Source organism: Prionailurus viverrinus, chromosome D3 (genome assembly GCF_022837055.1).
Source record: "Prionailurus viverrinus isolate Anna chromosome D3, UM_Priviv_1.0, whole genome shotgun sequence".
Lineage (NCBI taxonomy): Eukaryota > Metazoa > Chordata > Mammalia > Carnivora > Felidae > Prionailurus > Prionailurus viverrinus.
The window spans coordinates 19,150,147-19,174,759 of NC_062572.1; the positions used below are offsets into that span (position 1 = coordinate 19,150,147).

Below are 24,613 nucleotides of genomic sequence, written 5' to 3' on the forward strand. Positions count from 1 at the left end.
AGTAGCCCATCATTTTAGACCCCTTCTCCCAGCTGCCACCCCCACCTCCACTTCCTGGCCTTAGCTCAGGCTGTTTCCGTCGCTTATAGGACCCCTCCTCACCTTGCCTGGTGCTCCTCCTGGTCTTTAGGCATTTGTCACCATGTTGTTTCTCCAGTGAGACTTCCCTGACTTCCCTAGCCCCAGGCCAAGTCCGGTGACCCCCTGGGCTCCTCAGCCCCAGACCTTCCCTCTTTCAGTCCTAGAACAGAGTTGGTTCCACACCCCCTGGGCTGAGCACCTGTCTCAGCTGGGGGTTGACCTGGGGAAGGGATGTCTGAATCTGACATGGACTTCATCTCTTAGGTCTCTGTCATCCCTCTGGGGTGATGCTGTCTCCTAGAGGTGGGATGGAAGGTTGGTTTATGAAGTGCCTTGCAAGGAGGGAAGTCCCAGATTAGTTCCTGGCCCTCTGGGTGCTGCTAAGAGGCCTTGCTCTCCCAAGCCTACTCATAACCCCAACCAATGTCTAATCTATGCCCCACCCTGGGTCCCAGACTTGCCCCCTGTCCCTCTCCTTTCTCCTCAAGATTATCACAATCCACCTGTCTTGTGTTCTAGACTCTCTGATAGCCTAGTCATCCAACAAACTGCTAGTGGGACTGGGTCCTGAACAGAGCCTCTCAGCCTGCCTGCCTTCTCATGGAGGCTCGCCCCACCTTTTATTTTTTAATGTTTATTTTTGAGAGAGAGAGAGAGAGCAGGCAAGGGTCAGAGAGAGAGGGAGACACAAAACCTGAAGCAGGCTCCAGGCTCTGAGCTGTCAGCACAGAGCCCGATGTGGGGCTTGAACTCACAACCTAAGCTGAAGTCAGACGCTCAACCGACTGGGCTACCCAGGCGCCCCATCTTTTTTTTTTTAAGATTTTATTTTTAAGTAATCTCTATGCACAACATGGGGTTCGAACCTATAACCCTGAGATCAAGAGTCGCATGCTTCACTGACTGAGTCAGCCAGGCGCCCCAAGGCTCCTTTAATATGCACACCCACATAGAATTTTAGAAGTGTAATTGAGATTATTTATACACACCCACACAATTTCAACTGTATTTTCACTTACAATTCAGACAACTTTGCAACACTGATGAGAGTACCATGTTTAGCCATATCAACAGGTTTCCATGTGCTAAGTAACACATTTTGTTTTGACTATAAAAATATAGGGTACTGTAAACATGGCTGGCAGTTTGGCTAGGACCTGGCTTTCACCCCCTTGGTGGATACTACTTCAGCACGAAACAAGGTTACCACAGGTGCAAGAGGGCACAAAGGCAGATAGATGTCTGTGGTGAGCCAGAGTTCTCTACCCAGCCTCACCTGAATTCACAAGTGTCACTTGGCTCCTGGTCAAGAGAAGTGCAGATTTTCACATATAATGTGAAGTTGCCTAACTTGGAAATGGTGGTAACGTGGCAAAACAAAAAACAAAAAACAAATTAGGATGGAGACTGGGAAAGGTCTCACACAGGTGTGTATGTTCTGCGTGTGTGTTCAGACCCACATTCTGTGAAACTCAATAAAGGAACCTTCATTTAAAATAAAGTTGGGAGGCCAGAAGGGGGAGCTCTCACACCTATTCTTCCTCGCAACCCTTTACCACTCCAAAAGGAAGAGACTTACCTTGCATTCCCAAGGTGAGAAGACTATATACTACCCGCAGGGGAAAGAAAGATCCCCGCCCTGAAACAGTCCAGCCAATGAGACTGTCACAGCTCTGCTATTGAAAAGCCATTGCACTTTTAACTCCCAGTTTATTCCCAAGTACTTTTTTGTTTTTAACAGTCCTTCCCAATTCTTCCCTTTTCTCTGTAAAAAACAAAAAACAAAAACCAAACCAAAACAAAAAAACGTTTCTCTTCTTTGTTGGCTGGATTTTCCTGTGGTTTTGCCTCAGGCTGCATGTCCCAAATTGCAATTTTCTGCTATCCTCGAACAAATAAAAAATTTCCCCCCGAATAAACCCATTTTTACCGGTAAAATAACGGGCTATTTTATTTTCAAGGTTAACAAGCTAAAAATGGATTAAGAAGCAGAGGACTGCAGCACCTAAAAGCCCAGTGAGCCAGAAAACCCCTGGCCAATGTGGCTGGAGCCAGCAGAGCCTGGGACACGGTGGGCGGGGCCATGGCTCAGCCAGTGTCTTTGGGGGAGGGTCACGAGCTCCACTCATCCCCGCCTGTCTAGGACTTCCGGAAACCGGCGCCAGCAGAGGCGGGGTGTGGACTATCCAGCCAATCCCGGGGCCCTGCGTGTCTGTCCAGCCAATAAGGAGCCTGGTTTCCGTGGCGCCCCGCCACAGCTGTCTATTCCGCGACCCTCGGGAACATCGACCTGTACCCTGTGTGTTCTTTCTCTGCTCGTGTGGCCTGTCCAGTTCTTTCCCGCCAGACATGCCGTTTGTTGAGTTGGACACCAACTTGCCCGCCGGCCGTGTGCCCGCCGGACTGGAGAAGCGGCTCTGCGCGGCCACTGCAGCCATCCTGAGCAAACCTGAGGACGTGAGCGTGGACCGGGGAGCACGGGACGGGATGAGGCTGGTGGACCAGGGGTCGGGCTCTGCCCACGTCCCGGCTTCCCTCACCGCAACCCGGGCTCCTCGTCGCAGGGATCCCCGGCCTCCCTCTCTCTGTGACCCCGCGGCCCCACCCCTCATGTCTGCTCCTTGCTGCCTTCCCTGGCCCTGAAACCAACATGACCTCCAAGGACCCCGCCCCGAGCCTCTAGCCCTGACCCCAGGGGTCCACGCTTGTAGGCTCTTGCCCTCCCGGGTCCTCAGAGCAACTCGGCCTGTACAAGCTTCAGGCGAAACTTTCCTCTTCTCCGCAGCGCGTGAACGTGACCTTGCGACCAGGTCTGGCCATGGCGGTGAACGGCTCTACCGATCCCTGCGCGCAGCTGATCATCTCCTCCATCGGTGTGGTGGGCACGGCCGAGGAGAACCGTGGACACAGCGCCCGATTCTTCGAGTTCCTCACCAAGGAGATGGGCCTGGGCCAGGATCGGTGCGTGGGGGCAGGGAGAAGATGGGGGCAGGGAGTGATCCCATTCCAAGGCCCCTTGCAAGGCTGGGGGTAAAAAATGCACTCTTCTCCCTGCCCAAGAAGGGCCTAGGGCCCTAGGTCCTCGGATGGTATGTCTACCCTCAGAATGGTAGTGGAATTGAATGAATTCCTGGCTCTTCCATGGTTCCCTTGACATGTGGGCAAGGCGTGGCTTCTCCAACCCCAATGTTTCCATCTGTGAAGTGGGAAGGCTCTCCTTTACTTCCTGGGGGAGTTGCCAGAGTCATGTGAGATGGCAGTGCTCTGTATCTCCCTTGGCACCGTGCAGGGTAGAATGTTATTAACCTGACAAAGCTATAACCATTTATCATCTGCCTTTAGTCTTCTGCACAACTTAGAAAGCCAAGAGTAATTTAATAGGAGAGCTTCTCCAGGCTGGTCAGGAGGGATTCTGGGTATGTCCTGAGGCTGTGTGACCTTTGGCCGTGTAGCCCAGCTAGGTCCCAAGTGAGGCTCCCAGGAGGGTCAGGGAGTAGTGGAAAGGACATTGGCTTGGATGTCTGGAGACCTGGGTTCTAGGTCCAGTGCAGCTGGGGGATGCCTGACAAACCTGAAAGTGAACCATCTCTGGTTTGTAGCCTTTTCTCTGTGAATAGAGGGGCATGTATTAAATGATCATCCAAGAAGACCATACAGCCCCCAAACATGGGATTCTGTGGCAGGGCTAAAGTTTCTTCCTGGGTGAAAAATATTCCTGCGCCAAGCCCATGCCTATGAGGAACTAAGAGCATGAGAAGCTTGAAAGAACCTTCCAGAATGGATCCTTTGTTAGCCCAGGAAGGTTGGTGAGGAATAGTCACTCCTGGGAGTGCTCAGACCTGGTCCTCAAGCTGGGGTGAGATAATAATTGTAACAACAATACGTAACATATGAATGCCTACCATGTGCCAGCTTATCTATAGCTACCGTATATGCATGATCCCATTGGATCCATGCAAGCCCTGCCCCTCTGTTCACATCGCCTTGTGCGGACATGCCATCCCCATGAGGTTTGCAGATGGGAAAACTAAAGCTGTCACACACAATCCTTCCCCTACTACCCCTTAGACTATCCCAAGTATCCTGATCTTCATCAGGAACTTCCCATCACTTCTATGAGAGGGGCATGTTTATTCACTCCATAGACATGGGGGGGGGGGGTCACCCTATGACTGGTTTTGAGCTAGGCTTTGAGAAAACAAAGGTGTCTGGGGCACTGCACATGCCCCCAGGGGGCCTGGAGTTTGAAAGCAGGAGGGCTGCCCCTCTGAGCTCACAGAGCATGCAGTGACCATCAAGGCTGTTGCATTGAGTGTCTGTCCAGGGACAGCCACCATCCTGCTTCTGACAGGCCTGCAGGGGGAGATCATTAATGAGATGAAGCAGGCTTCCAAAATGCCCGCTAGACTAAGGCAGGCTGGTCAGGGAACCCATGGTGGGAGTGCCTGGCTAGGGGTCTTGGAATATGAAGCATTAGCCAAGGAGCTAATGACATCTTTTTTTTTCTTTTTCTGTCTCTTGAAGGATAATTATCCGATTTTTCCCCCTGGAGCCCTGGCAGATTGGCAAGAAAGGGACAGTCATGACTTTTCTATGATTGACACAGAGGGCATCTAGGACATCTGTGAGCTTTCTGCCCCTTCCAGAGAGGCCTCCTGGCAGAGGAAGGGCCTAGTGGATACCAGCTTCTGGCACCCCTTCATGCAGATATGCCTGTGGCCTCACAAGTCTTCTTCCTCCCCATCCTTTTGTCAAATAAATGAAGAGATCTTCTTTCTTTTCTTCTTCTTTTTTTAAATGTTTATTAATTTATTTTGAGAGAGAGAGAATGTGAGTGAGGGAGGGGCAGAGAGAGAGAGAGAGAGAGAGAGAGAGAGAGAGAGGGAGAGAGAGAGAATGCCAGGCAGGCTCTCCACTCAACACGAAGCCTGACTTGGGCCTTGAACTTGAGACCATGACCTGAGCCAATATGAAGAGTCGGATGCTTAACCGAGTGAGTCACCCAGGTGCCCTGCGACCTTCTTTCAAACATGACTTCTTTATCTCCCTTCACCCCTCCCTGGCATTCTCTGTCACCCTGGGCAGTGGTGTTGGTTTATGAGGTGGGAACTTTAGGGAACCTGAGAGATGGGATCTTTTCTGTCTTCGGGGCCACTGTCTCATGTATTGTATGTAGGCTGTTCAAATCCAAGTGTGGAAGGTGAAGCCTAGGGCCCTGCTCTCCATGCCCTGTGCAGGTTGGTTGGGTGGGCACTGGTCCAGCTTGGGTCTTCCTACAGATTTTGCTAACCAGATGTTCTTGCCATCAGCTTGGGTTGGCCCATGCAGTTTACTGCCCATGGAATGCTGTGCTCAGCAGGAGAGCAGGATGGCTGGGCTTCTGGGACCTTTCCTGGGCATTTCGAAACTCCCATCTTCTCCTATGAGTCTTGCTAAAAATTCTCGGTAGCTGTGTACCTTGTAAAACCCATGTCCTGGAATGGTAAACCTGGAAATACAATGTCTGCCATTAGAAACGGAATGAATGCAATCCCCGCCTCAACTCTAAATACTATATCATACTTTCCATTTTCAGGGATATATGGGCAGGGTGCAAAGGGTGTCCTTTTTGGTTTCTTTCCAGATGTTTGATGCAGAGTTTACATATCATGACCCTTAGACACTGTGATGGGCACTGTATTTCCCTACAGAGTTGAAGGCCTGATCATTCTTGTCTTTAGTGTACCAGTGAAATACCAAATTGAGATTTTAAGTCTGTCCTGTTAATATAGTTAGTAAAGTTAGTTTCCAGTGGAGTGTTCTTGTGCTTGTGGTGTTTGTCCCTGACCACTGCTGTGGAATGCCATTAACAGAGCTTGGAGTTCCTTCCTTTGGCCCCCTGTCCCAACTGTTCCTGCACTCATTCCTTCTGCCAACATGGGTGTCCTGCTTCCCAAAGGGGCTCAGGGAATGTTTGTATCATTGAATGAATGGTTGAAGTGCCCAAGAAGGGATTCAGGCCTAACCCTAGCCAGGACTATAAGGCAGCAGCCTTCTACCTGGTCCCACCTTAAATGTCTTATCCCCACTGTAGTGAGTGTGATGTCATCATTTGCTGTGGGGACGACTGTCCCTCCCCCCTCTCCACATTAGCCCCATTGTGGCCTTGAGCTTTGCCCCCTGGTAATACTGTGCTTCCTGAGGATCCAGCATGGCTTGCAATGTCTCTTACCTCCAAAAGCTTGCCACATAGCTCTCTATGGGACCACTCTCCCATCTTTTTTCAACTGTTTCAAGAGCTATTTCAAGATACAACTCAGGTATGAGAGCTGCATCCAAGGATGGGTGTTATCCATGAAACTTTGAAACCGTCTGTTTATGCCTCTGTCCACTGCCCCTCCCTCCAAGGCAAAGTCAAGGTTTGTGACTCAATTCTTTTTGAAACTCCTGGGTATCACTAAGGCTTTATTGTTCTGAACTGGCGCTTTGAATTCTTCACCATGATGTTACCATCTTTATGTAAGGTCAAAGAGAAAGCCATAACCTTCATTCCTGTTTAAATCATGGTTGCTGGAATCAAGAAAGGCTGGAAAGGCTGTGAAGTCTTTCTCAAAAAAGCTTCGCTCCCAAGAATTTAACCTCTCTCAGCCCAAGGCCGTTTTCAGGAAACTTTCAATGCGAATCCTCCTTTAGACTTTGGAATTCTGTCACTCCCTGGATAGACCGTTCGTCTACCCGGCCTTGATTTTTTGTGATTTTTGTTTTTGTTTTTCCTTTGTTTCACAGTTGATTGTATCTGTGCCTTTTGGGCTTCAAATTCTTTTCTGAAAAAGATGAGGCACGGGGTAGTAGAAAGGAGAACCCTCCTCCCCTGGTTCCAAGTGTTCCCCAAGTTTACATTGCCTTCAGAGTACCTGTCTCAGGTTGTAACAAACGATAACACGGCCCGTCGTCATTTAGCTACTGCTCAGGGCCGGGCACCGAACTCGGCGCTTCCCAAATATTACAAGCGATGGGGCGTGGAGTCCGACTGCAAGCTGGCGCTCCGAGTCCACAATAGTTCGAGTACCAAAAAGCAAGGACCTGGAAGGTTTACACTCCCGCGCTAGGCTGTTTGCAGCCCTCAGGGTCCACGAGAGCCTGCGCGGCGGGCGAGCAGCGCGTGCGCCCTCACTGATTGGCTAACGGAGCCGGCAACGGAGCCAATGGGAACGCGCCTTATTGTCAGGCGGGCGGCCAGCCGGCTCGGGGGTCGCGGCGGGCAGGCCGTTGCCGTGGAGACGCCTGGTGAGTTCCAGGACTGCGGGTTTGGGGGCATCCGTCCGGTGGGGGTGCGGCTCTGCGGAACCAGCGGCAGCAGCGGGGGCCCGAGCTTGAGGGGCAGCGGGCGGATGGGCCGAGGCTGGTGTCGACGCAGGGGGAGCCTCTGGTAGTCTGAGTGGCACAGTCGGGGAAACCGAGGCCAGAGAGCGGGAGCGGTGAGGCCCGGCCTCCAGGCTGTCTCGTGGGCCTCTTCAGGGCCATGGTCGCCATCCTCGGGTGCCTAGGACGGGGCTCCAGTCTCGGGAGTGGTTTTCAGTGACAGCAGCAGAAGCCACCATTGATTTTACGTCCGCCGGGTGCTGAGCCCGGTGCTAACCCTCTACTGACGTCCTTTCTCTTCACCTTCACAGCAGCCCTGCGAGGTGAGTGCTGTTATTAGCACCATTTACAGGGTGGAAACAGACCGAGGCGAGGGGAAGGGACTTGTTCAGAGTCAGCTAGCTAACTAGTGGGTCAGACGAAGTCTAGACAAAAACATTTTTTTTTTTTTAAGATTTTATTTTTTAGTAATCTCGACACCCAATATGGGGCTGGAACTTTCAACCCCGAGATCAAGAGCTGCATGCTCTACCGACTGAGCCAGCCAGACTGAATATCTTGACTGCACTGCCTCCCAGGAGGAGGACCTTGGCTAGATAGAGTCTACTGACACTCTCAGGTGTCTTGCACAAGTGACTTTGGAGCCACTTAACTCTTTGGGGCCTGTGTTACTATGGATCTATGTATGGGTCAAAAACTTCCTTCAGAGGTTGGCAAACTTCAGTTGTAAGTGTAATAATATTTATAATATTAACATGTAATTATATCATAATATGTTGTGAATGTAATAAACATAATTATAATTGTATTTTAGGCTTAGCATAGGAGGCCTGCTCTGTCTACTTAGTTCTGGCATTGTTTTTGTTTTTTAATTTTTTTTTTTTAATGTTTATTTATTTTTGAGGGAGAGCGAGAGAGCGGGTGCGCCGGCCGGGGGCCTGGGGGTGGCGTGCAGAGGGAGAGGGAGACACAGAATCTGAAGGAGGCTCCAGGCTCTGAGCTGTCAGCACAGAGCCCAATGTGGGGCTCGAACTCACGAACTGTGAGATCATGACCAGACATGACCTGAGTTGAAGTCGATGCTTAATGCTCAACGGACTGAGCCACCCAGGCACCCCAACTCAGTTCTGGCATTGTGTAGTGGATACATGCAGAGACAATAGGTACACCAGTGGCAGTATTCCAATAAAACCTTATTTATGGACACTGAAATTTGAATTTTATGTAATTTTTATATAATTTTCATGTGTCACAAATTTTTTCATCCATTTAAAAATGTCAAAACCATTCTTTGCTTCTGGGCTGTATGAACACAGTAGGCGAAAGCCTCCTAGGGTAGAGGAAAGTGGGACCCAGCGAGGGGCCTCTTATGCCACAGCCAGGTAGTGCCACAATGTGGCCCAAGACCTAGGCCTCCTGACTCCCAGACCAGAGCATGTCAGGAAACACCACTGCTTATCACTGACTGGGTCAGGGTGCCGAGGTACTCAAAGTGTGCTGTTCTTTATGTGTTCTTAAGGTTGTGGAAACCATAGCCTAGAGTTTGGAAATTTGTGAGGTTAAACTCCTGAATGTGCTATTCTGGGATAATATGATTGCTGTGCTGGGACGCTGAGAAACAAATAGATATTTTCTTTCTTTATTCAATAGCTGCTTTTTTTTTTCCTCCTGCTAGTGGGTTTCTGGGGTTTGTGGTGAACAATACAGACATAGTCCCCATCCTCACAGTCCTTACAGATGATGAATACATAATCTCAAGTGGCTATTTCTTTTTATATTGTTTATTTTAAACTAATTTTAGGTTTAGAGAAGAGTTGCAACAATAATACAGAGAACCCTCCTTTCCCTAATATTCACATCTTACATAATCATGATAGAACTATCAAGAACAGGAAACTAATATTGGTACAGTTTTATGAACTCAGCCGTTAACCTAGTTTGAACATCACCAGTTTTGCACAATGTTCTATTTTTCATTCTGTGATCCTATCTAACTTCTCATTGCATTTAGTGATTGCTCGTTCATCCTTAATTACTTAGTCTTGTCTTTCTTGGCCTTGACATTTTTCAAGAGTACTGATCAGTTATTTTGTCTAATATCCTTCAACTTGGATTTGTCTCATATATCTCGTGATTGGAGTGAGGCCATGCATTTTTGGCCAGAATGATACAAACATTGTGTTGTCCTCAGTGTGTCATATCAAGGAGTTCAAGATGCTGATAGGTCTTATTACTGGTGATGTTTGTCTTGATTGCTTGGTTTAGTTGGTATCTGCTAGGTTTCTATACTATAAACTTACTATCTTTCTCTTTCTAGTTAGTAAGCATCTGTGTCAATGGATCCTCACCATTTTTTTGGAGGATTTACTTATTTTCTGGCACCACAAGATGTTCCAGGCTTATCTTTTTTTTTAAATTTCTTTTTCATGTTTGTTTATTTATTTTGAGGCAGAGAGAGAGACAGAGCATGAGCACAGGGGAGGGGTAGAGAGAGGGAGAGGGAGAATCCCAAGCAGGCTCTGCACTCTCAGCGCAGAGCCTTACGCAGGGCTTGGATCACGAACTGCGAGATCATGACCTGAGTCTAAATCAAGAGTTGGTTGCTTAACCCACTTAACCAGCTGAGCCACCCAAGCGCCCCTGTTCCAGGCTTATCTTGTGTACTCTCTACCCCTACTCTGGAATCGTAATTCTTTGTTATGCCCTTCAGTGTGGTTATGTAATTTGTAATGCAGTAGGTTCATTGTTAATGTTTATATTACATTTTGGGTTCTCCCTGGAACTTAGTTGGTTTTAATTATTTTTCGAGTGGGAAACGTGACTGTGCTTCTAAGAGTAAGAAAGAACTGTAACAAAGGTATACTCTGGAAAGTGTCACTCACTCTCCCCCTCCTGCCACCTTGTCCCTGTTCTCCTCCACCTTTCACCCCTTTCCCACTTATCCCCTGCAGCTAACTGATCTCTTTGGTGTCTGGATTATCCTTTCTTTTGCACAAATGAATAGATGGTCATGTAATTTCTTAGCTCCTCTTCTTTTATATATGAAAGGTGGCATGCTAAAGATAATTGTGTTTCCTTTTGTCACTTAACAATGTCTTGAAAATCCTCCTGTATGTGTTCATAGAGATCTTATTCATTTTTAAAAAGTTTTATTGAGATAAAATTTGCCTATTTATTGAGATAAACTTTACATACAATTCAGTGGTTTTTAATATTCATAGAGTTGTGTGAGCATCACCACAATTTTAGAGCATTTTGTCACCCCAAAAAGAAACCCTGTACCTGTTAGAAAACTTCTCACTGTCTCCCCCCTATGTCGAGGTGGTCACAAATACTTTCTGTCTATATAGATTTGCCTTTCCTGGATATTTCTTATTAATGGGATCATGCAAGATGTGGTCTGTGACTGGCTTCTTTCACTTAGCATAATGTTTTCATGGTTCATCTTGTTGTCAGTGTTCATTACTTTTTATTTATCCATTTGTCAGTTGATGGACATTTGGGTTATTTCTATTTTTGGTTATTATGAATAATGCTCTATAAACATTTCCTCATTAATTTTTACAGCAACATATTACTTCATTGTGTGGATGTACCATAGTTTATTCATCCACTACACTATCTGTAGTCATTTAGGTTGTTTCCAGTCTCTTGAAATTACAAACAACGTTGGAATGAATAACCCTGTGTGTATGTATTTCATATTATTGGAGGTACATCTTCAAGATTGATTCCTAGAAGTGGAGTTGCTGGATTGAAACGTCAGGGCATTTGTAGTTTTGTTAGCTCTTGTCAAATTCCCCTCGAGAGTGGTTGTGCTAGTTGGCGTTCCCATCAACAGTGTATGAAAATAATGCCTGTTTCCTGACAACCTCTCCAACAATTAAAATTTGTTAACTTTAATTTAATGACTTTAAATTTTAGTTAGTTAACATACAGTGCAATATTGGTTTCAGGAGTAGAATTAAATGATTCATCACTTACATACAACATCCAGTGCTTATCACAACAGGTGCCCTTTTTGTTTTTAAAATTTTTCAATGTTTATTTACTTTAGAGAGAGAGAGAGAGAGAGAGAAAGACAGAGCACAAACTGGGAAGGGACAGAGAGAGAAGGAGGCACAATCTGAAGCAGGCTTCAGGCACTAAGGTGTCAGCACAGAGCCTGACGCGGGCCTCAAACTCACCAACCCTGAGATCATGACCTGAGCTGGAGTCCGACGCTTAACTGACTGAGCCATGCAGGCACTCCAAGTGCCCTTTTTAATACCACCGCCGCCCCCCCCCCCCCCCCCATCAACCCTCAGTTTGTTCTCTATCATTAAGAGTCTCTTGTGGTTTGTTTCCCTTCCTGCTTTTTTTTCCATTAATTTTAATTTTTGCCAGTGATAGTGACAGTATGATAGACATAGTGTCTCAGTGTTGTTTTAATTTGCATTTCTCTAATTATAAGCGGGTGTGAGCATTTTTTCATATGTTTGATAGCCAGTTGAATGTCTGTTTTTGTTGATTGTTTACTTATTTTCCCTATTTTTCTAGTTTTTTTCTTTGCTTATTGTATAACATACTTAATGTGAAATTTAATTTTTGAAGTATTTTTAAGTGTACAGTTTGATGACATTAAGACATCAACACTGTTATGCAACCATTACCACCGTCCACCTCCAGAACTTTTTTCCATCTTCTGAAATTAAAACCCTGTACCTGTTAAACACTCCCTGTTCCTCCCCTCCCCCAGCCCCTGGCAACCACCATATTACTTTCTGTCTCTATGAATTTGACTGCTTTAGGTACCTCACGTAAGTGGAATCATACACTGTCATTTTGTGCTCGCTTATTTCACTAAGCATAATGTCTTCACGGTTCATCCGTGTGGTAGCATGTGTCAGAATGTCCTTCCTTTTTAAGGCTGAATAATACTGCATTGTATTTATATACCACATTTTGTTTCTCCATTCATCTACGAGTGGGCACTTACTTGGTTGCTTCTACGTTTTGACTATTGTGAATAATGCTGTGTCTATTAAGTTTTTAAGAGCTCTTTATGTATTTGTCTACAGTATATGTTGCAAATATTTCCAGTTTATCAGTTGACTTATGACTTCTTTTTTCTGATTAAAAATTTTTTTTCTAATTAAAAAATTATTTAATTTTATTGAAGTATAATAGACATATAGCACTATTCAGGTTTAAGGTATATAGCATAATGACTTGACCTATATGTATTGTGAAATGATTACCATAATAAGTTTTAACATCCATCATCTCATCTCATATAGATACAAAAAAAAAAAAATGTTTTTCCCTTGTGATAAGAACTCTTAGAATTTACTCTCTTAACTTTCAAAATATACCATACAGCAGTGTTAACTATAGTTATCCCTAGTACTTACTTATAACTGGAAGTTTGTACCTTTTGGCCGCATTCATCCAATTCTCTCCACTTCCCTCCCCTACCTCTGATAACCACAAATCTTTTTTTTTTTAGATTTTTTTAAATGTTTATTTATTTTTGAGAGAGAGAGAGAGAGAGACCGAGTGCGAGTGGGGGAGGGGCAGAGAGGGGGGACAGAGGATCTGAAGTGGGCTTTGTGCTGACAGCAGAGAGCCCTATGTGGGGCTAGAACTCATGAACCAGGAGATCATGACTTGAACCGAAGTCTGACGCTTAATCGACTGACCACCCAGGCACCCCAAAATTTAAAACCATTTTTATGTAGTTAAATATATTAATCTTTTTTTCACTGCCTTTGGATTTTAAATCATGGTGAGAAAGCCTTTCCATATACAAAGTTAAAGAGGGACTCATCCATATTTTCTTCTAGTATTTGTATGGTTCCTTTGGTTTTCATTTAGATCCCTAATCCATTTGGAGTTTATTTATGTATATGGGGTGAGGTAAAGATCTAATTTTATCCTTTTCCAAATGGTTACCAATTTTTCTGAGCAAGTCTTACTACAGAGTTCATTTTGACCCCAGTGATTTGAGATACTACCTTTGCTATGTTTTATTTTATTATTAAAAATTTTTTAATGTATATTTTTATTTTTGAGAGAGAGACAGAGACAGAATGTGAGTGGCAGAGGGGCAGAGAGAGGGAAACACAGAATCTGAAGCAGGCTCCAGGCTCTGAGCTGTCAGCACAGAGTTGGATGTGGGAGGGTCTCAAACTCACAACTGGTGAGATCATGACCTGAGCTGAAGTCGGACACTTAACCGACTGAGCCACCCAGGCACCCTTTATCATTATTTTTAAATGTTTATTGTGAGAGAGAGAGAGCAGGTGGAGGGGAGAGGGAGAGAGAGAGGGAGAGAAAAACCCAAACAGGCTCTGCACTGCCAGTGCAGAGCCTGACCCTGGAGCCCAGTCTCACCAACTGTGAGATCATGACCTGCGCCAAAATCAAAAGAGTCAGATGCTTGACTGATTTAGCCAACTAGGTGCCCCTCTCATATTTTATTTTTATTTTATTTTTTTAATGTTTATTTATTTATTTTGTGTGTGTGAGAGAGAGAGAGAGAGAGAGAGAGAGAGAGAGAGTGTGTGTGTGTGTGTGTGTGTGTGTGTGTGTGCATGTGGGCCCGCATGTGGGGGGGAGGGGCAGAGAGAGAAGAAGAGAGAGAATCTCAAGCAGGCTCTGTGCTGTTAGTGCAGAGTCTGATCTGATGCTGGGCTCGATCTCAAGAACCCTGAGACCATGACCTCAGCCAAAATCAAGAGTTGGACACTCAGCCAACTGAGCCGCCCAGGTGCCCCCACCTTTGCCATATTTAAAATTTTCATATGCACTTGAGTTTGGGCATGATCTTTGTATCATGACTGTATCAGTACTACTCTTTTAAGTACTAAGGCTTTATACAGTATTCTTTAATGGTAGGGCTTATCCCCCTCTTGTAGCTCTTCTTCTTCACTGTTTTCCTAGCTGTCTTACATGCTTGTTTTTCTATATGAAAACTTGTCTATATGTCAACTTGTCTAGTATCTTGTTGATACTTTTATTTGTATTGCATTGATTTTATAAACTAACTTAGGGAGAACTGACATCTTTATAATATTGAGTTCTTTCTAAGAATGTCTTAGGTTGTCATTCCATTTGTTCAACTTTAGTGTCTTTTGGTAGTGTTTTAAGATTTTCCTTGCATAGGTTGCACATTTCTTGTTAACTTAATTTCTAAATATTTAATCATCTTGTTACTATAAACAGGATTTTTCTCTATCATAATGTCTTCTGTTTATTTTTTATGTGAACACTATTGATTTTTCTATGTTAATTTTCTATCATGCTACTTCATTGAGTTCTTTTATTAAGTTTTATTGTTGGTGTTGGGGTTTTCCAGGTATTTTATTATGTTGTCTGAAATTAAAGATTGTTTTACTTCTTCTTTACCCATTCTTATACCTCTAAATGGTTTCCCTTTTCTTATGGCAATGCTAATAAACTATGTACAGTGGTGGATAGTAGCAGACATAATGGGCATCCTTACTTTGTTACTGATATTAATGGAAATGCCTTTAGTGTTTCTCCATTAAATAAGATTTTGGTTTTAGGACTAATGTATATAACAAAGTATCCTTCAATTTTTATTTTCTTGAGTGCTTTTTATCATCAGGGGTGTTGAATTTTTGTTAAAGGCTTTCTCTTCTTTGGAGATAATAATACGATTCCCCCCCCCCCCCCCGTCCTTAGATGATTTTATTGTGTTTTCACATATATGAGTATTTGTGTTTTTATTGTTAGTATTTCATTAAAATTTCTCCAATTTTAATTGCATTTCCTTTCATCCAAAAGTTGTGGAGGTTCTTAAATTTTTAGATAGAAGGACCTGTCTTTGGTTGTTGTTCATGGTGGTGGTTGTAGTATTATTAAATTCCAGTTTTAATTTATTGTGATCAGAGATATTTTAAGATTTAATTGTACTTTATAAAGATGTTTTCTCTGTGACTTCAGAGAAGTCTGTGAACATGCTGTGAGCACTGGAGAATGTGTAGTCTATGTTAGCTGGGTATAGAGTGATATACATCTGTAAGTTCTGTAATTGTTTTGTCGTTTAGATCTTCTATCTCCTTAACTTATTTTTTTTTTCTCCATTTGGCCTGTCTTATACTGAGAGTGGTGAGCCAAATTTCTTATTATTAGTGCATTTTTATTTATGTGTCCTAGCATCTCCTGTGGTTTTTGTTGCAGAGAGTTGGTTGCTATGTTATTTGGTGTATATTTTTTTAATTCCATAGCATATTTTATTTTATTTTATTTTAGAGAGAATGTGCATGTGTGTGCATGTGAGCGAGCAGGGGAGGGGGAGAAAGAGAGGGAGATCCATGAGATCATGACCTGAGCTAAAATCCAGAGTCAGATGCTTAACCTACTGAGCCAGCCAGGAGCCCCACATATATTTTTTTAGATTTGTACCTATTTATTTTTTTGCAACTGTTGTGACATATTTTTTTTTCTATTTTGATCTCCATTTGTTTGTTGCTAACGTATAGAAATAGTCACTTTGTGAGTGTTGACCTTTACCCTGTGGCTTTGCTAAACCCACTTGATACTTATTAAACTTAGGGTTTTTGGGGCGCCTGGGTGGCTCAGTTGGTTAAGCGTCCGACTTAAACTCAGGTCACGATCTTGCGGTCCGTGAGTTCGAGCCCCACGTTGGACTTTGGGCTGATGGCTCAGAGCCTGGAGCCTGCTTCGGATTCTGTGTCTCCCTCTCTCTCTGCCCCTCCCCCGTTCATGCTCTGTCTCTCTCTGTCTCAAAAATAAATAAACGTTAAAAAAAAAACAACTTAGTGTTTTATTTTATAGATATTTTTGGATATTCTATGTAGACAATTACATCATTTGTGAATATGGACAGTTTCATTTCTTCCTTTTTAATTATCTCTTTTTGTTTTTATTTCTTTTTCTTGCCTTATTATAGTGGCTAGCATTTCTAGTATACTGTTGAATAGGAGTGATAAGAGTGGATGTCCTTGCCTTGTTCCTTATCTTAGGGGGCAAAGCATTCAGTCTTATGGTTAAGTATAATGTTAGCTGTAGCTTTTTTGGTAAATGCTTTTTGTCAGATTGAGGAAGTTTCCTTTCATTCCTCGTTTTCTAAAAGTTTTTTTTTTTTTAATCATAAATGGAGAACACAGTGTGTGATGATCATGTGGAGTAGGGGCCACATCAAAGGGGAAGCTCCTTGATGAAGTCTCATTTGGGTTGAGATGGGAATACTTCTCTTTACTCAGGAATGTTACAGTTCACAGTGTTACCGAAGCCATCAGTGAGCTGTTCCTTTATGCGGCTTCTCAACTTGGCTTGCCCTACAAGGGGGCATCCTGTGAGTGACAGATGCTGGTCTTTGAGAAAGATTTGACTGAGAAATTAAATGTCTTCTACTAAAACAGACAAGCTGCCTAGATACCACTCGTTTGCTTGCTCATTCCTTAATGGAGTACTCTGTTGGTACAAAAGATAAAGACAGGACTATTCAGGTGCTTATAGGCTGGTAGGTGGGAGAGACCCAGAGACTGGGTAATTCCAGTGCAGAGGTGAGACTGTGTAGAGGAAATTTAGAACGTACTCTTGCTGTATTAAATCAGTATAAGATTTTCAGTTTTGAAAAGCTTTATTTTTATGTTTTAGGTAAAAAATTCTTATATGTACTGATATTTAAAAATCCAAGGCCAGTTTTAAGGTAATAATTACTATGTACTATTTTGGCAGAAGTAAAGTAAAACAGTCTGTGTTACAGAGTCTCCACAGTTCTCTCAATGTGTATTAGAGTACAGTATTCTGACTCATTCTTTATTTTGCTACTGGGAATTGAGGGGGCTGAGGAAGAGTGGTAATGATCGGATGGAATTGAGGGGCTATGGCAGAGGGGATGCTGGTCTCCTGGGACTAATGTGCATGAGTCTTTGTGAGGATCACTTTTTTAGGTTCCTCTTGAAATGTTGTATGAACACTTACAAGTATGCTTCAATTCCAGTGTGTATCTGTGTCCAGCCCTCCCGACTGCCAGCCTTATGAGATATGCATTATCATACCCATTTTGCAGAATAGGAAACTGAGGCATAAGGGAATGGCTGACCTGCCTGAAGTCACAGTGCTAGAAGAAAAATAGGACCCTAAGCCCAGTAATCTTTCCAGAGGCTGTTTTAAGTTTAAGTGAGATAATGCAAATGTGCCTTATAAGTGTCTGGGATAGACTATAGAGGTAGAGGAGTGGAAGGTACTGTATTTTTAGATTATGTTAAATTTAGCCCAGGAACCCTTTCCAGCGGGGACAATTGGCTTGAGTTTTAGCATGGATTTTAGCAATTTCAAAACAATTAGGAAGCTTGAAGTTTCTATTTTCTCTTTGGCACCATGGACTCCTCGAGGGTTTCCTGGCCCTGACTGTAGTACCCAGGGAGCACTAGGGGAGTCTAGGGGCTTTCTTTATGGAGGCAGGTGGGCAGAGGGGTGGGCAGGGACTTACGCACAGGTGGGACCAGAAACCTCTCTCTTGACTTGGAGCACATGGTTTTCCCTCCAGCTTGGCTGGTTATCTTTCATTCATTCTGTCCTGAGGAGGTGTCTCCTGTCAGCTCTGAAATGGAACCTGAGTTCGTCCTGGTCCTGGGGGACACAAAAGCCCCAGGGGAAGGTACCGGCCCATCTGGCACGATTCCGGTAGTTGTTAGGTACCTTCCTGCTAGGTGCTGCTGAGCAAGAACAGGCAAGCTCTCCTCTTTCAGGAGTAGGTCGGCCCTGGGCTGATGTTCTCCCACCTATGGACGTGGGTCCCACTGCTGCTACACAGAGACCTGACCCCTCAGCCATCTCTGGGTCCTCCTCTCGTTTTTTTCTGCATGGGGATTCAGGTGGCGTCTGGGAAGACTTGCTGTGACCTGGAGCTAGCACCTGCCCTGTGGGGAGCTGGTTGGGGGCCTATGGTTAGGTGTCAGCACCACCCTCCATGCACTCTTTACCCCAATTTATAATTGTTTACCCTTGCTTTCAGTTCTTTTGGGTATAGACCCAGACGTGGAAATGCTGAGGCATAAGGTCACCTTAGGTTTAAATTTTTGAGGAACTGCCATACTGTTTTCCACAGCAGTGCACGAGGGTTCTAATATCTCTCCGTTCTTGCCAAAGCGTGTTGTTTTCTATGTGTGTATGTTTTGTTGTTGTTGATTTTATTTATTTTGAGAGAGAGAGAGAGAGAAAGAGAGAGAGAGAGAGAGAGAGAGAGAGAGAGAGAGCGCACAAGCAGTGGAGGAGCAGAGACGGGGAGAGAGAATCTTACAGGGTTCCATTTCACAAACTGTGAGATCATGACTTGAGTTGAAATCAAGAGTCAGTCACTTAACCGACTAAGCCACCAGGTGTCCCTTAAATAATAGTTTAGATGCAGAGTTTTAATCATATAATTTCTACTTTACTGTCTCTCTCTCTCTCTTTTTTTTTTCTGTATTGTGTGGTGGTCACAGTGTCTAACATGGCATAGCTTATGGTGAAGCAGCAATTTCCAGACTTAGTAGAAACATTCTTTTTTCCTAAATATAGAACCCAGGAGATAAAATAGTTGTTAGCCTAGGGGATGTTTGAATCTTCCTTGTAGGTGAAAAGACTGTACTTCCTTTCTTGTAAGAATCCTTGGAGAACTCAGAACCCAGTGTGGAAGCCCTACTACAAATCATTGCTGTGGTGCCGTTGGCAACAGTAGCAGTCCTTTTAAGCTATAGGGGTGGAACGTGCATTCAGTCTGTATGCCTGGGCTCACTCCCACTGCTGGATCCTTCCAGGGCCTTCTTTCTGCCAGCATCTCAGATGGGACTTTTTCTGATTCCTCTTTTGGCCCTATCTGGCTTGTTTGGGGATGCCCTCTGTCCCAGCCCCTCAGGCCAGAACCCTTGGTGTTATCCAGAAACCTTCTGTTCCCTCCAGGCTCCCCGGTGCTGAGTCCTGTGAGCCTGCCTCCTGGAGTGCGTCCCTTCTGTCCACTACCACTGCCCCATCCAAGTTCCTGTCATCTCTTTGTTTAATGACAGCATGTAATTCACATACCGTGTAGTTCACCTATGTGAGGTATGTAAGTCAGTAGTTTTCAGTGTGTTCACAGAGTTGTGTAACTGTCACCATGACCAATTTTAGAACACTTTCATCCCCCTAGAAAGAAATCCTGTACCTATTAGTAGTTACTCCCCATTTGCCCCTCTCCTGCTGCCCATTATCCACTTTCTGTTTCTGTAGATTTGCCTGTTCTAGACATTGCATGTAAATGGAATCAGACAACATGTGGCCTTTTGTGACTGGCTTCTTTCATTTAGCATCAAGGTTGATTCCTGTTGTAGCAGCTATCAGTACTTTAGTCTATTTTATGATTGAAGAATAATCAACATAACACATTTTATATATCCATCCATTTTATTTATCCACTCATCAGTTGACAGACATTTGGGCAGTTGCCACCTTGAAGCTGTTATGAATAATGCTGCTATGAACATTTGTGAGCAAGTTTTGGTGTGGACATGTGTTTCATTTCTCTCGGGTAGATACTTAGGAATGAAATTTCTGGGTCATATGGTAACTCCATGTTTAACATTTTGAGTAACTACCAGACCGGTTTCCACAGTGGCTGCCCACTTTACCTTCCTATCAGTAATGTATAAGCTTCTAATTTCTCACATCCTCACTAATCCTGTCATTTTTTGCAGACTTCAAACTGGTCTACTAAAACTGGTCTTCAGACTGGCTCTGATATTTTTTCATTTATATTTTTAAAATTTAGTTTTCCCAGAAACTCTCAGTGGCTCCCGTTGCCAACAGGATAAAGCTCCTAGTTCCCCCCGCATGGTATCCTTTCATCATCCACACCATCTCTGCTCTAAGATTGCACTCTGGGCTGTACTGGCACCCGCACATGTCCCCATTCCACCGCCCCCCCACCCCGCCCCCGCCTCTTTGTTTCGCCACCCTTCACTGCAGTGCTGTCCATTCCTGATCACTATCCTTGATCACTTCAAGTGAATTGTTTTCCACTGTTAGACGTTGCCTGGGTTTCTCTTCGTTTCATTCAACTGTTGAAAAAAATAACTGTTTATAGGTCTGTTGTCTCTGCTGAGCAGTGAGACCTGGGGGCAGGAGTTGGTCTCACTCTTCTGTGTCCCCTGTGCCTGGTGTCTTATCTGGCTAGAGAGAAGCTCTGGCCTGGGGACCTGGGTGACATTACAGCTGTCCCAAGGCAGTCGCTCACCAGCCTGTGTGCTTAGAGCTGGTCAGGCCCCTGGACTTGGGAACTGCTTCGTGGTGGGCCCCCGGAACTATGATGTTGCTGGTGCTTCCTGGGCCCTCTCTCAGTCTCTCTTGTTTCCTGTCTAGGAGATTGTGGACTGGCACAACCCCTGCCAGTGATGGGAAGTGGTGCTTGGTGGCAGCAGTGAAGCTCTCTGAGTATGGTAAGGATTGGTGCTTGCCTATTTTCCTGGCATCAGTGTTATTTTGTCACTTTGCTCCTGGGAATGTGGGACATTTTCCTAGGTGACACTCAATATGGGGCAGCCTTCCTCCTGGGAGAGCTTTTGGCTCATTTGAGGGTAAGGATATTTGACCTTCTGTTGGAGTGGCTTGCAGGGCCTCATCACAGTTGCAAGAAAGGTACAAAGTTAGCATGCTTTGTTGGAGTCTTCCATTGTGTCTGGCCATTGCTAGGGTGTCCCCAGTCTGTTCCTTATGCAGTGAACAGTACCCAGGATATGCTCCCCAGATAGATTGTTATGGTCCCCCAGACATGTTCTGGTCCTTATTTTTTTTTCTCAATGATCATTTGTTGTTCATTACTCAGATTCTGAGATGGCCATAGCTGTTCGAGGTAGAAAAGATTATGTGCCAGAGCAGAGTTGTATTCATTGTAGGTTGTTAAAGAGACAAGTGACATCTCAAAAGCAACTTTTTTCCTCCCTCAAATCCCTGTTTTTAGATTCGAATTGCAGCCTTAAATGCCAGCTCTACAGTTGAGGATGATCATGAAGGAAGCTTTAAAAGCCACAAAACGCAGACCAAGGAGGCCCAGGTATGTAATCCATGGTCTTCCTTGGTAGACTTTGCTTTCCATTTCTGTAGGTGGTACCTCATTTTAAATACATTCAAGTGACTTAATGGGATTTCACAGGAAAATCCCATTTTGAAAGATAGCTAGTTAGTTCTCCATCTCATGTTAAACCTGCTTCACTTAGAGATGGTCACACTGAAGAGAAATTCTGTATTCTATGAGCAGTGTTTGGACCAGTCCAGCTCCTGGACCCGCTTCCCCAGCTGGGGCTAGCTTTCCATGCAACCCATTCTTTGTGCACGCTTCAGGGATTGCACCCAAGGGATGGTAGCATATTAATGGTAGATGGTGCTTTGAGGTTTCCTGGTATACTGTCCTCACTTTCCAATGTGAGGAGGCCCTTGATGGGAGCTGCCTTGATGGGGTTGGTCGGGGGCCAGGTTCAACTTCAGCTCTCTGGATTCTTGGTCTTTCCTCTCTACTATGAGGCCTGGCATTCCTTCCATTTCAGCCTGCCTTTTTCCTTCCTTCCTTCCTTCCTCCCATCCTCCCATCCTCCCATCCTCCCTTCCTCCCATCCTCCCATCCTCCCATCCTCCCATCCTCCCATCCATCCATCCATCCATCCATCCATCCATTCATCTATCCATCCATCCATCTCTCCACCGATGTCCTGCCTTAGTATAGCAGTGGTTCGCTTCTTCTTCCTGCCTTGGGTTTCCCTGGAATAAACATGTGCCTCCTCTTTCACAGGAGAAACCAAGGCAGTCTGGAGCCCTTTCAAAAGTCTGCTAGTCCTCAATCCCTGGTCCTCAAGGGATGTCAGTGGGGCCCAGCCTGCCCCTGCCCCCTCTGTCCTGGAGGAGGTTGTCGCCCTCCCTGGGCAATGATGAGGCTAGGGCAGAGTGGCAGGGAGAAAACAATGGAAACCATCCATATTCTCTAGGAATCACTGGGTTATTATGGCTGGTAAGGCCACTCTCCCAGCTTCACCCAGAAAGGTCCAGCTGAGTTTATAACCTTGCTGTTGCTGTGACCCTGTGTCCCTGGGCCAGTGTTTTTTGCTATTGCTTAGGCTCAGTTGAGCCTGTGTTGCTCCTGTCTCCTTGGGGGACTCCTGCGGGGTTCTTCTCATAGTAATGAGCTCCTGGGAGGTTGGAGTATTAGAATTGTTTCCACTACAGAGGTTATAGCTGTCAGTTAACATGGCCTTGACTGCAGTCTCCCTTACACACACTTTTGGCTTAAAAAATGACAAACCTTTATACTGTGTGAGAATATCTCTTATCTTGGTTCCCAGGAAGCAGAGGCTTTTGCCTTGTACCACAAGGCCCTGGACCTCCAGAAACATGACCGGTTTGAGGAGTCAGCCAAGGCCTACCATGAACTCCTGGAGGCGCGCCTGCTGCGAGAGGTGAGGCACCATAGACCAGGTGGCGGGCTTGCCCTCTGCCCTCCCACTTCTTGGCTGGGCAACCTTGGACATGTTACCTCCCCTCTTTGCCCCTCAGCTTTCCCACCTGTAGAGTGTCAGCCTCGTTGGATTGCTGTGAATTCCCTGAAGGTTGAGTGAATTCAGTGAAGCATCTAGAGTGGTTTTTGGTGCATAGTAAGAACTCTTTGTCGGCTATTTTATTACATTTTCTTTACAACTTCTCTGCCAAGTTGGTGGGGGCTATTGTCCCCGTTTTACAGTTGTGGAAATGGAGGCTTAGTGAAGTGTTGATAGCTCAAAGCCATCCAACTAGTGAAGCATTAGAGCCAGGATTGGAACCTATGGTTTCCTGATACTTAATGATCCTGTTGGCAACACATTTTGGCAAATGCCGTTTGGGTGATAGCCCATGAGCTCAGAAAGCCTGTGTAGGTGCTCTGTGGGCATTTGAAAAACAGTTGGAGAAAGGGCTGGAAAAACAACACAGAGGCACGCTGAGGACACATGGTATGGGCAGAGAGGGACAGGCAGGGCAGGACCTGGATCCAGCCTTGGCGCCATGCTAGTGATGAGTGAGTTCAACCTGAGTTGACTGGGTCATGGAGATGTTGCCTGGAGGTTTGAAAATGAGTCTTAACTTAAAATTGATTTAAGAAGAATTATATTTCATTAGGAGGAAAGGTTTTGTTTTCAAGTAGCCAAACACCAAACACAGAGACATGCAATAAGGAAGCAGACAGACACTATCCATGGACATTTTCTAGAACACAGTCCTTCAGTTGAGCAGTCTCCTATACCTCTAGGAAGACAAACACTTGTGTCTCAAGTCCCTACCCCTGGATAGTTTCTACCACTAATGAGGCAAAATGCTAACTGAGTTCTAATTGTCAGTGTGAGGAGTCTATCCCTTCTCTTACTCAAGGTATCTGTTCATGTTCCTAATTGGATAGCTTGTCAGGATTCTTTAGTGCTGGTTATAGCGTCTTAGAATTAGGGCCATGGGAATTGCGATCCATACCTCCCCCTTTAGTAGAAAGTGAGTGAGGGCCCAGAGATGAAAATGACTTTATTCTACTTTACCGAACTTCACCCATGGGCCAGGGACTGGATATGTTTCAGGAGTGGATCTTCCCTCAGACCACAGAAGAGTGGGCCTCAGAGGTGTGAGCAGGTGAGCACAGCACCGAGTTGGAAGGGTGCTGGCTGGATGTCGGCCTTGTAGCCATAGCTGTGTCCATCTCTCTGTATATCAATTTCAGTCTTAAATGACTGCTGTAGCACTCTCCTCCCTGGCTTATAAAAGTAAAAGGTGGTCACCATAAATAATCAAAAAGTACAGAAAATATACAGAAAAGTTTGTTTTCACATTCATCAGGCATTGGTGTACCTAAAAACTAAATTATGTAGTTATAGTAGCACAAACACTTGGCATAAACAGGTCATGGAACACAGCTGAATCCTAAGAAGCGGACAGCATAGTTGGTATACATGCTGGTGGAGGCTTGTTGGGGCGAGCTCTTTGTCTCCTGTGGCATCAGCCTGCATGTCACGGAGGATGGAGAATGGTGCTGAGTCCAGCTGGTTAAGTAGAGGTTAGTGACAAGAGCTTCTGTTGTGTCTGGATGTACCACTTACTATCTAGTCTCCAGGGTGGACTCACACAGCTTCTGTAAAAGGGCTTTTGAACAGTTCTGTACCTGGAGGGCAAAGGTACCTGGTGTCCAGCCTTGGTC

At 45.0% G+C, this 24,613-nt stretch overlaps 2 protein-coding genes across 6 annotated transcripts in view; both read left to right on the forward strand.

The window, feature by feature from the left end:
• Window positions 1-2,310: 2,310 nt before the first annotated feature.
• Window positions 2,311-4,858, forward strand: DDT (D-dopachrome tautomerase). Its single transcript, XM_047826583.1, has 3 exons — window positions 2,311-2,538; window positions 2,867-3,042; window positions 4,606-4,858. Exons 1-3 carry the CDS (start codon window positions 2,431-2,433, stop codon window positions 4,676-4,678), a joined length of 357 nt encoding a protein of 118 aa, XP_047682539.1. The 5' UTR covers window positions 2,311-2,430; the 3' UTR covers window positions 4,679-4,858.
• Window positions 4,859-7,275: 2,417 nt separating this feature from the next.
• The window catches only part of CABIN1 (calcineurin binding protein 1), a 153,303-nt gene continuing 135,965 nt past the window's right edge, over window positions 7,276-24,613 (forward strand). Inside the window, exons 1-4 of one of the 5 annotated variants that reach the window (XM_047827547.1) lie at window positions 7,276-7,347; window positions 20,776-20,852; window positions 21,374-21,466; window positions 22,746-22,859. In XM_047827547.1, coding sequence (XP_047683503.1) covers window positions 20,850-20,852; window positions 21,374-21,466; window positions 22,746-22,859 — 210 coding nt within the window. In that variant the 5' untranslated portion in view covers window positions 7,276-7,347; window positions 20,776-20,849. Of the gene's footprint in view, window positions 7,348-7,457; window positions 7,746-17,087; window positions 17,105-19,451; window positions 19,483-20,775; window positions 20,853-21,373; window positions 21,467-22,745; window positions 22,860-24,613 lie in introns of those variants that run through there. The other 4 variants (XM_047827551.1, XM_047827548.1, XM_047827550.1 and 1 more) reach the window with 4 other exon arrangements.